Source organism: Schistocerca piceifrons, chromosome 3 (genome assembly GCF_021461385.2).
Source record: "Schistocerca piceifrons isolate TAMUIC-IGC-003096 chromosome 3, iqSchPice1.1, whole genome shotgun sequence".
NCBI classification, from domain to species: Eukaryota; Metazoa; Arthropoda; class Insecta; order Orthoptera; family Acrididae; genus Schistocerca; species Schistocerca piceifrons.
The window spans coordinates 525847420-525860051 of NC_060140.1; the positions used below are offsets into that span (position 1 = coordinate 525847420).

A 12632-nucleotide genomic window follows, 5' to 3' on the forward strand; every position below is an offset into this window, starting at 1 on the left:
ATGAAAGGAGAGAGACAGTGATAGCTGAAGATATGAATTCGTCACTGAAGTGTGGTCGGATGACTCAACTAAAAAAGCAATTTCTCCGAAAGGCAGACACCGTATTTGGTTCCTTGTTGGGCACCGCGTAAGCCTATTATTAATAATCCACTTGCTGTGGAGCTCAGTAGTCTCTACCCTCAACTGTTGTCAACATCATTGGTTGCTGACATAGTGGACAGGGTTTCGACTCTCGGTGAATACATCAGGTTTGGAAAGGTATCGAAAGAGGTCCATTCAGCCTCCAGAAACCAACCTAGAAACTGTTGTCACGAGGAAAGCGCTGCATCAGTGTGACTGCCGTGGGAAATTAATTTTATTTACTTATGTTCTCAAGTGACCTAATTCCTTTCAGTTGACTCTCTGACTATAAGAAGAGTCAGATGATCAGTACTGCTCCCTAGAATTACTTCGTAAATTTGAGTTCTTACGTAGGAGATCCATCTAACTTTCTGCTTTTCTTATCTAATCTTCCCCCTTGTTTATTTCTGTATCAAAAGTAAGCTTCAGATCCTTTCTTTTTACGACAGTGTGCTACAAGTCATTTGATGTGGAGATAGGATCTGTAGCTTAATGAAATATGTAATCTCTCAGCTTTTCTCAGCGACATTTAGTAATAGCGCGCTTCTAGGTGTTCTACGTAGTTGTTTTCTGCGTTTTATGCACGAAATGGAAACAACAACTCGACAGAACATCTGTAAGTATATCACTAGTCCATCATGGTTAATAGGAATTCAACGTCAATGAGACTATTTGAATAATTGTACCTTCTCATTCATTAACCATCTATCACTGAGACGTTTAATAACTTGTTACAAGTATATTTCGTCCTTTTTCATCTAATGGCAGGCAGAAATTCAATTAAATGAACTGCCTTCTTTCCCGTGAGTAAGAAGACAGTTGACAGAGAACAGAACCTGCGATAACTGTTTCGAATTTGATCACTGACCAGAATGAAAGTTACGTTTTATTTGCGTAAATGTTAAATTATTGTTCAAATAGGATGTTATTCTGAGACCAGCACGGTACAATTACCGCCTATGGCTGTACGGCCTAAAGGAAAAAAAAAACTATCTGGCAGGGAGAAGCGTCCCACGCAGAATGCACTCAAAAGACTAAGGAACTCATAACGCCTATCGACTGTTTCACGAAACTTTCTAAGGGTCCATAACAGCGGCCAGATGACACAATGGGTACCTTTGCACAAATTACAACACTGAGAACCAGAAGGGTCCAAAGCACAGACACATATTTTGAGAAAAACAGATGTTTACAAAAATTAAATTTGACGACATAAACACCAGTCTCATAGGCCTGAACTCCTTTTTTAAGGCATAATATCCTTTATTTTCTATGAAAAAATAATGTACCCATATTAATTAATATTTACGATTTCATTTTTTAACTGTAATTCACAAATTTTCCTATAGAGGCTGGCGACAAAAGTACCTTTTGACGGTTGTAAAGTATGTAATTATTGTGGAACTAGAATCAGACCAAAAAGAACAGACAGACTACTAAATGCATCACATAAACACTTATTACCTATTCCAACGTGGTATTCGTTATCATCATTTTCATTAAGCACATTCCGTGGCTTGATTTTCGGATCAAACTGTCGATATTTCTCAGATTACGAAGTACTACTACTACGTATATCAGGTAGACACTAAATTATGTTGGTGAAGCTAAAATAACAGTTGAGAAGTACAAAGCATCAAAATTATGCTTTGTGCTTTGGACCCACAAGGAAGTGAATACCGTAGAAATCGGTGAGGCAGCTTTTCGTGAATGTTCATATAAACAATATGGACATGGATAAAACTGGTTCATCATTATATCAACAGATACCAGAAGCATGAATAAATGCTACAATCTCAAAACCGACGACAGTTTGCTTTAAGACCTTTTAGTTCTTAGCATGTCGATTTATTAAGCAGTAGCTACATGTGTATAATAGGTACAAGCTCAGAATGTTACGCGCCAGATGTCAAATGTGCGATGTATGTATCACAATAAGTTTCTGGACTATATTATCCCATCATCAAGGAAACAGCTCAATACATCGCAATATTACTCACATTGACAATCATGAAATGAAAAATGAGATTTTTCACTCTGCAGCGGAGTGTGAGCTGATATGAAACTTCCTGGCAGATTAAAACAGTGTGCCGAACCGAGACTCGAACTCGGGACCTTTGCCTTTCGCGGGCAAGTGCTCTAACAACTGAACTACTCAAGCACGACTCCTGAAAGAAAGGAGTGCTAGTTCTGCAAGTTTCGCAGGAGAGCTTCTGTAAAGTATGGAAGGTAGGAGACGAGATACTGGCAGAAGTAAAGCTGTGAGGAGGGGCGTGAGTCGTGCTTGGGTAGCTCAGTTGGTAGAGCACTTGCCCGCGAAAGGCAAAGGTCCCGAGTTTGAGTCTCGGTCTGGTACACAGTTTTAATCTGCCAGGAAGTTTCATGAAATGAAGAGCCAGGACAGTGAAATGAAGTTTTTGGAGCAAACGGGAAGACTTGTAAATGTGATGGAATATTTCGTTTGACATGCATTTCCACGGAACGAATTCCAGCGTTCAGGACGGACGTTTTTCACGTTACCATAAGTAGTTAATATGTCCTTTAGAATGTTATCATCAACTTCCGGCGGGAGGTTGAACACTCGAACATTGGTATATTCGATTTCAGCATCTGCGAGTGATACCATACTAACGGAATTATCTCGATGCTTGAACGGGACTTGAGAACCATGTCACGACAGTAATCTTTCAAGGTGAAGGGGATCCATAAATTTCACGTAAAACACGTATTCGTCTGTATCAAAATAAGCGGTAAGGGCCTGATCGGAGTTCTCATGAATTTATCGACAAGCCAATCGTGGATTTCTAGAGACCCGCGGTGCAAGTGTCGCGTTGTTTTATCTAGAGTAAAGCTCATAGTACCTTTTCGTGGAATACACGCGGAAACCATGGTAGCCGTAGCGGAGCGACCGACACCACTGCAAGTAGACGAACACAAGCAGACAGTAAGGCGGAGCGAAGGCGCTACGATTCACTCGGCAGACAGAACGATAACGAGGAGAAGTTCACACAAGCGACGCTGCGGCAAGTGAAATAAACGAGAACCTTCCCGCTCGGAGCTCGAAGCGGAACTTACCACTAGGCCAACCGGGCACAGTGGTCACCGCAACCGCACGGACAACCCTAGTACCCCTTCGTAGTGCCCCTTGCCTATTATCCTCCTCGCTCACGACCACTGACCGTCTTCGGCCTGACTAATGTGGTGTCTGTTCTTGAGAAACAGCCACCAACTTAGCTTAGCTTTAACGTGTCCCTTTGATCAGTCTATATGGATGCATACATGCAAACATAAACGCAGTATTTGTTTTAGGATTTGCTAGAACTAGACGTATTCTTCAAAGATCTTACGATAGACAGTAGCATCGCTGAGGGGTGTGATGTATGCTTTACAGAATAGTTTTATCTTTGGTAGGTGATGGCAGGGGAGGGAGGACTCGAACCTCCGAAGGGGGGGAGCCGCACGAACTGTGGCAAGACCCCTTAGACCACGCGGCTTTAGTTTACGACTGAGCATTGTGAGAATATTATGCGCCAACATTAGATGTTCAAGGAAGAGCTTTATGTTTGACAATATTTGTTGCTATCCTTTTACTTTTTACATTCCTAATGGGATAGAAACATCAGTAAGATCTGGTTTCGCAGGATAGAGCGGATCAGGTTATGGTTGTAGAGGGGGCCACAATCACTGTTAGTTGCACAAAACATACAAACCTTTATTTTCCTAAGAAACACTTAATTACACATTGCCTTAAAGGCATCAAATTAAAACAATACGGCTGAAGGCCTAATTAAGAAAACTTGCGATACCTCCTGGGCTGAAGGCCCAAAACCACACCAAAAACAAGAACGGCTGAAGGCCTGAACACAAGTTGTAAAAATTGCTTTAAAGAATACAGACGGCTGAAATCCTTATCTTAAAAGCATTTCACGTGAAAGCTCGGCTGAAGGCCACACAAAGGACATTGAAGAACTCAGGGCTTAAGGCCTGGATAACAAGAATTTCATATAGAACAGATTTTCAAAATTTAGTTTTTAACAAATCAATCTTCAAATTTTTATTTAAGTCGGCTGAACGCTTTATTTTAAAATTAAAACAAACTAAATTAAAAGACGACTGAAGGCTTCGCACAGTACATCAGACTAAAATGAAAATCACAATCTGAAACCAACAGAACAGTGGTGTTCAGAAGTGTTCCAGGGGTCGGCCTGAGGAGGTAGCTCTTACATAAGGTGAGGTGAGACAGGCAGCCAAGAGTAAGGTTAAATAATCGGATGGCAACCCGACCCAGGGACGGCTGAAGGGCCGACCAACAACCTAATCAATTCCCTTCCGCCCGACCAACGGTACGCCAACGGAAAATATCAGCTGAGGACGAAGATACCAGCAGCACTATGTCTTCAAAATTGGCGTCTTAAAGCAGCCAAGGCACAATAACCACTCTTTAAAAAAATATGAACAGCAACTAAAACGCTGTCGAACTACACACCATGCCGGACAGCATCAACACGGCGAGGAAAAACACACTGCCGGAAAACTACGCAAACGACAAGGCCAGGTAATTGGGGCATTAACGGCGACAAGGCAGAAAATACCGCTGGTACAGTTCACTGACATGTAACAACCAATTTAATAGTTAAAGACCATACAGGAAGACGACTCCAACACACCATATGTTGCTGCTAGCCGGAACGGCCCAGGAAGCAACAACCGGCAATGAACGAAGAGATGTCACAGCAGTTGAGGTTTCATAACACGTTAACTGAACACTCAACTTCAGCGTCCAGGTTCGGTGGGCAACGAACTTTGTAGCTTTCGCAGCTAGCACCTCACAATCCGACCGCGCGTGCACGCTGCCAGCGGTCTCGGCCTGACCTCGCACCGTGGGGACTACCTCGCTGCCATGTCCCAACCGACCGACTACTTGCAGCATGGAGACAGCATTAAAATAGCTGCTCAGTCAAAACCACACAAGCTACACACGGTTCCACGAAAACACTTCCACAAACAACTCAAACAACACTAAAACCAGTGACTGTGGAACAACAAGGACGAATCACAAGTCGACACACACGAAGAGCCCAGAAGCGGTCGGTGACCAAATACACGTCGTTCGATGAGACGACCGACCGAACGACCAACCAGGGTGGGCGAGTCATGGCTGTCCGGACCTCACTGCTGCTCCGTCCCGACACACGACGACCCGGAAATACTAGCGGTCGCTCCAAAGATAGTACGACAGTCCTCTTACCGATAAGCGCCGCTGGTACCACTCACAGGCAGGCAAGCCAGCAACTTAGTGACGCCAGTAAATCTAATAAGAAACGGGACGGCAGTACCGCAAAGACAAGATGTTAAGCAATAAACGGCACTAACACGAGCCGCGCACGGCTCAATCAGGGTATGGTATAATGCAGGACAATATAATTACATGGTTTTCAGTGTATGTAGTATTGCGATCTAAGATTTGTTTCCTTACTTTATACCACTTTATAACGTAATAACGTAGTCCCAAAACATGTTCTGGTTATTATATCACACATTTAACAACTGACGCGTAACATTGTCAGTACTGATTCATGAACCAGTTGTACGTTGCTTGACAATACATATACATGCTTAGAATTTAGGACCTTAGCCACAGTCTTCCCACGTGGTATCGCTTTAGTTTATCCTGGTGTACAGCTGTCTATCCAAAGTACTGTCTGTTTTTTAAATTCATCTGTCTTTCGACTGGTTTGGAGTCCTACATCGCTTCCTATCTTCTGCACTACTTTTCATCTCTACAGGGTGTCCCCGAAATGTTGCGACGAAATTCGAGGAGTTGTAGAGGGTGTCTTGAGGAACAAATGGAGTATAGGAATACGTGTCCAGAAATGTCATCCAACGAAGCTACAGAATGTCGAAGTCATAGAAGCCTATGTCTGCCACTAGGGCACCCCTTCGGCAGCAAAATCACGTTGTACACTGACGAAATGTAAGAGGAACGCCTCGCAATGTTATTTCTTATTCAGTGATCGCAACTGATTGCCATGATCGCCATTGGAGAGGATGGAGCTAGCTGCTGCGTAGACAGGCCTTGTCTCCAATGAATGCGATGTTCTGTTGCCTTGGTGGATGACTGTTTCGGACACGGGTTTCCATCTGTAGTTTATTTTTCTCCTGTATTTTAGAGGCTTCCAGGAGAAAAATAAACTGCGGGTGGATACTCGTGTCGGAAACCGCCACCAACCGAAGCAGCAGAGCATCGTATTCATAGGAGACAAAGCCGTTCTAAGCAGCAGCTAGCTCCACCTTCTCCACTGAAGGTCGTGGCAATCAGTCGATCAGTGAATAAACAAACAACATTAAGAGACTTTCTGCCTACCGTACTTCAGCGTGCAAAGTCACTTTTGCTGCCGGCGCCTATAACATCGGCGCGCTCTAGCGGGTTTCTACCCGCAACTTATTCCTCAAGATACCATCTACAACCCCTCGAAGACTGTTTCAACGTATCTAGAACACCAAGTTTATAATTTCTTTGTACTAGGACGCATGTTCTAGTATCTGTCTGCACCTACATTACTTTTTTCCATTTCTTATTCCTTCCAGCGCAAAATTAATTTTAGCGGCCTGCGTGGCAAATGTTCCATTAACGTGACCATTCTACTGGTAAGGCTTTCCCATAGATTTAATATAGGGCCTATTTGTTTTTTCAAAATGGTTCAAATGGCTCTGAGCACTATGGGACTTAACATCTGAGGTCATCAGTCCCCTAGAACTTAGAACTACTTAAACCTAACTAACCTAAGGATATCACACACATCCATGCCCGAGGCAGGATTCGAACCTGCGACCGTAGCGGTCGCGCGGTTCCCGACTGTAGCGCCTAGAACCGCTCGGCCACTGCGGCCGGCTGTTTTTTTCAGTACCTCCTTGTTTCGTATACCGTCTCTCTACTTTACTACCTTCTTCGATAGTACCTCATCTGATAGGATCAAATTCTCCCCAATTTCTGATCGTTTGAAGTGGCGTAGTGATGAAGGTAAGGGTCTCGTACTGGGGAGGACGGTGGATTCAAATACTCGCCCCACACTGAGATCAGATTTTCGTGGCTCCCCTGAACCACTTCAGGTCACTGCATGGATAGATCCTTTGAAAAGTATACGTCGACTTCCTTTCACATCCTTCACACATCTCAGTTTATGCACAGTCTCTAGTTACGATGACGTTGAAAGGACGTTAAAGCCAAATCTTCCGTCCTTCTAATTTATACTTCTCAAATTTTCGCTTGGTATATGTTTCAGTTCCACACAATGATATGCTCCAGAACTTTCTTCAGGTATGCCACATCCACTTGACGAGTCCACCCCTGCAAGAGCTGTCATCTGCGGAGAGGAGTGAGAGTGTTTGTCAAACCAGGAACATAAGAATACAACCCTGTGAAAACGGCTGTTGTCATCTTGGAAGACGGGAGGGTCCACAGCATATCCATATCAAAATGTAGAGGGGTAATGCTTAATTACAGATAATGTAGTGATGAACATCGTGGTTTATTTTCATGGCAATGAATGGTCGCAAGTCACGGTGCGAAAACTGCCCCAAAACATCACAGAACCACCTCCGGCCTGATCCACAACTTCCACTCTTCAGTGTGGCATCATTGCACTCCAGTCAACTACTGCCCAGGTACTGTGTTGTTTGTCCAATTAAAGACGTCCAACTCTACATGCTGCTGAGAGCAATGACCTTTTGCGAAGTACCTCGTTCCGAAAGTCCATGGCATGCAGTTCCATTCACAACGTTGGTTCGCTGGAAACTTGTTGCATTCTTTCAGTCGTGGATCCTTGCGGTGGGAGAGGGGAGAAAGTAAGAAAGTAAGAAACTAAGACCCCTCCCCCCCCCCATTAGAACCCTACTGTGGATCCGTGTCTGCATTCAATGACTGCAGCAATTTCTGTCGGGTTGGAAAAATATTGTCATTGGCAAGGTGTGACATCCGTCACTAGTCACTGTCGGTTAGGGTGTTTTAACAACGGCTGTTCTTAACATGTGTTACATGACTGTGAGTGGTCCACCATTCCTTGTAGACAATCCACAATGATACACCACTCAACCCCTTCATCTCAGAAGAACAGTTACACCCAATGTCCTCAATTATTTGGTGCATATATTCCAATCTCTGTTTTCACCTACAGTTTTTACCTTCTACAGCTCCCTCTAGTACCATCCAAGTTACTGCCTAATGTCTTAACACATGTACATGTCCTATTACCTCGTCGACCTATCTTACAGCGCAAATTTCGTATAATTGAGTGGCACATACGCAGAATTTCATTGTAAAGATTCACTGTCCTGAATTAGGTCAGCAGTGGAGTGTCACACAACCGTCTGGTATCAGTTCTACGCGACTTTGAGCGATCCAAAGCATTCGCTGTGAGCAGCAATTCCTTGTCATGTTTGAAACCGATTGTATCTGGTAATGTATGACAATTGTCACTGGTCCATGTCAGCTAAAGTCTTCTTACTAGCATTGCTCCTACGCCGTATTACATGGCTGCGAGAGAGATACCATTACTGTCTTGATACATCAACAAATCGGTGGACTGCACTCACGATCTGATCACAGGAGAGTCCAAACACGATAACTACTAACTGCAATCCTGTCACTTCTCCATGTAGAGCCTTCTTACTGCGGTGTTCCTTATAACCGATTGGCACATAAACTATCTGATCAAAAGTATCCGGACACCGCTATGTGATTCGGAATTGGCGACTATATGTCACGAGAGGCAGACTCGACAGGGTAACTGGAGGCGGGAGCCATTGTCTTATTAGCAGAGAAGCAGTTACAGTAAAATGGGTTGTTGACGAGGGCTCGGTGATCTCGAACGTAGTGACTGGATGTCACCGGAGTAACAAATCCATCAGGGTCATTTCAGACGTTCTAAAGCTGCCCAAGTCGACTGCTAGCGATGTGAGTGTGCAGTGGAAGTGGGGAGGAAACACCACAGCTAAACCTAGACGAAGCAGACATCATGTACTGACGGACAGGACCTCCAAGCCTAGCAGACGGTGGTTGTAAGAAACCGCACGAAATGAGTGGAAGGGATCACTCGTGTGTTCCAAAGTACTACCAGTAGTCCACCTAGCACAATGAATGTGAGAGTTAAATGGAATGGAGTACGACGGTCGTGCAGCTTCTGTCAAGCCACAAATTTCTGTAATTAGTGCTAAGCAAAACATGGGATGATGTAAAGAATGACGCCATTGGGCAGTGTATCACTGGAAAGGGGTGATTTGAAGTGAGGAATCACGCTACATACTTTGGAAATCCAATGAAAGGGTTTGTAGAATGCCTACCATCATGCGTAATTCCAACAGAGAAGTACAGAAGAGATGATGTTACAATATGGGGCTGTTTATCGTGCTTAGGGTGTCGTTTCCTCATTGCACTTAGGAAAACGCTATATGCAGAAGTATATGAAGACATTTTGTGGAACTTTAGGCTGCATTCAGCACAGGAAGTTTTCGGAGACTATAATTGAGTGTTTCAGCATGACAGTAAACCCTGTTGTGCGGCAGTATCTGTGAGGTAATGGTTTGTGAATAACAATATTCCTGAAATGGGCTAGGCTGCCCAGTGTCCCGACCTGAACCCAATGGAATTCATTTGGGAAGTGTTAAAAGATCGACTTCGCTTCGGAATCCAACATCACTACCACCTCTGGTTTCAGCACTTCAAGAAGAACAGACTGTCATTCCCTCACTGACATTCATGCACCTCACTCGAAATGTCCCCAGCAGAATTCCCATAAATTAAAGGGTGGACATATCCCATGAGTAATAAAGGGACACACACACACACACACACACACACACACACACACACACACACACACACACATACACACAGCCAACAGCCGACCCACCAGCCCTTCGCATGATCTCCGTCACAATTTCACCCAACCCCTCCCTCCCCCAATCACCAATCACTCCACCCAAAAAATTATGTCATGTGTAGCGCTGCCCTGCCAGCCGACCGCCAGAAGTACATCTTTTGTCCCTATAGTCGCTCAGTAAAGTAGGTCGTAAAGTGTGTAGGCTGCACAGGAAATTGGTCGGTCGGTCGGTTGGTGTGTGTGCGCAGTGCCCTTGATGTCCATTACTAGATGCTGGACAGTTTTGATCAGAAGGTGTACCCACGCTTGGCCGGCATGACATACTTCACAGCGGTGGAGGGTAACGTGACAGCCTGGCAGAAGTCCTACACAGGTTGTTGTTGTTGTTGTGGTCTCCAGTCCTGAGACTGGTTTGATTCAGCTCTCCATGCTACTCTATCCTGTGTAAGCTTCTTCATTTCCCAATACCTACTGCAACCTACATCCTTCTGAATCTGCTTAGTGTATTCATCTCTTGGTCTCCCTCTACGATTTTTACCCTCCACGCTGCCCTCCAATGCTAAATTGGTGATCCCTTGATGCCTCAGAACATGTCCTACCAACCGATCCCTTCTTCTAGTCAAGTTGTGCCACAAACTCCTCTTCTCCCCAATTCTATTCAATGCCTCCTCATTAGTTATGTGATCTACCCATCTAATCTTCAGCATTTTTCTGTAGCACCACATTTCGAAAGCTTCTATTCTCTTCTTGTCTAAACTATTTATCGTCCACGTTTCACTTCCACACATGGCTACACTCCATACAAATACTTACAGAAACGACTTCCTGACATTTAAATCTATACTCGATGTTAACAAATTTATCTTCTTCAGAAACGCTTTCCTTGCCATTGCCAGTCTACATTTTATATCCTCTATACTTCGACCATCATCAGTTATTTTGCTCCCCAAATAGCAAAACTCCTTTACTACTTTAAGTGTCTCATTTCCTAATCTAATTCCCTCAGCATCACCCGACTTAATTCGACTACATTCCATTATCCTCGTTTTGCTTTTGTTGATGTACATCTTATACCCTCCTTTCAAGACACTGTCCATTCCGTTCAACTGCTCTTCCAGGTCCTTTGCTGTCTCTGACAGAATTACAACGTTATCGGCGAACCTCAAAGTTTTTATTTCTTCTCCATGGATTTTAATACCTACTCCAAACTTTTCTTTTGTTTCCTTTATTGCTTGCTCTATATACAGATTGAATAACATCGGGGATAGGCTACAACCCTGTTTCACTCACTTCCCAACCACTGCTTCTCTTTCATATCCCTCAACTCTTATAAGTGTCATCTGCTTTCTGTACAAATTGTTAATAGCCTTTCGCTCCCTGTATTTCACCCCTGCCACCTTCAAAGCTCCAAAGCGACGAGTTGAGCTTTTTTGAGGAGGTGGCTGATATTTTGTCCTGTGAGATTGTCTGTAGTGACGGGTGCCGGCGATGTGCCCGCAGGGCCCGACGTGGGAGTGGAGCGGCGAGCTGCCGCACGTGGCGCAGACGATCCTGCACCAGCACGCGATCCAGGGCGACGTGACGGAGCTGCAGCTGGCTGCCGTGCGCTGGACGGCCTACTGCCGGCAGGCGCTGTCTTCGCCGCTGGACACTCGCATCCTGCTGCGCCTGCTGCAGGACCTGGACGCGCGCTGGCCGCACGAGACGCTGTCCCGCGAGGAGGTAAGCGCTAAGCGGCCCGCGCGCGCCCGCAAAGCTCGCCGGATACCGGAGGCCCATTTTCACTATCGTATTCACACGTTGTCTCATTCGGCTCTGCTATTCCGATCAAATATCGGTTTTCCGAGCGTCAGTTGTTCTACACCATGGTCGGCCACGTCGTGCAAAATTTCACTTTTGCACAATGTGCTGCTGGCGAGCTCTCCGAGGTTCGGCCTGTCTCGTCACTGTTTGGTACGTCTCGGCTTTGCTCGGTCCCTCTCGGTATAGCGCCACATTTGATACAGCAGAGCGATGCGACACTTCCTTCCAGCATTTGATGAGGCTTCTTTTGATCGACACGGCTTTCTTCAGCTCGCCAGGGTCTTGGTGTAAGCACTGTTTTTCCTTCGCTATTTGTTCGTGGTATAAAGGAAGTTGGTCCAGTGGTTATTCGCACAAAAACAGGCAGTCTAGTGATCTATCGTCACAAGATGTGGATGGGAACGAGAACAGAGGGTTGAAATTCTCCATATCCATTATGCAGTCGCAGTAATAGATGAGTAGCAGAAATTTCCTATGGAACATTAAACACCACGCAGATAGAATTTAAAGATTTAGTTGACGGGCTGGCCGGGGTGGTCGAGCGGTTCTAGGCACTACAGTCTGGAACCGCGTGACCGCTACAGTGGCAGGTTCGAATCCTGCCTCGGGCTTGGATGTGTGTGATGTCCTTAGGTTAGTTAGGTTTAAGTAGTTCTAAGTTCTAGGGCACTGATGGCCTCAGAAGTTAAGTCCCATAGTGCTCACAGCCATTTGAACCATTTTTTTAGTTGACGAGGAAAGAACCAGAAATTACAAAGATTAGCAGACGAGATTCTGTGTTCTGTACATCAAAAAGCACTTTGTTGTAAATTAGCAGACGTAGCTGACGTG

At 44.8% G+C, this 12632-nt stretch overlaps 1 protein-coding gene across 1 annotated transcript in view; it reads left to right on the plus strand.

Annotated features, from left to right (window-relative positions):
- The window catches only part of LOC124788796 (BAI1-associated protein 3), a gene marked incomplete at its 5' end in the record, with an annotated part of 518896 nt that overhangs the window by 192066 nt on the left and 314198 nt on the right, over nt 1-12632 (plus strand). The window contains one exon of the mRNA XM_047256078.1: nt 11499-11720. Within this exon, the coding sequence (XP_047112034.1) occupies nt 11499-11720 (222 nt within the window). The remainder of the gene's footprint in view (nt 1-11498; nt 11721-12632) is intronic.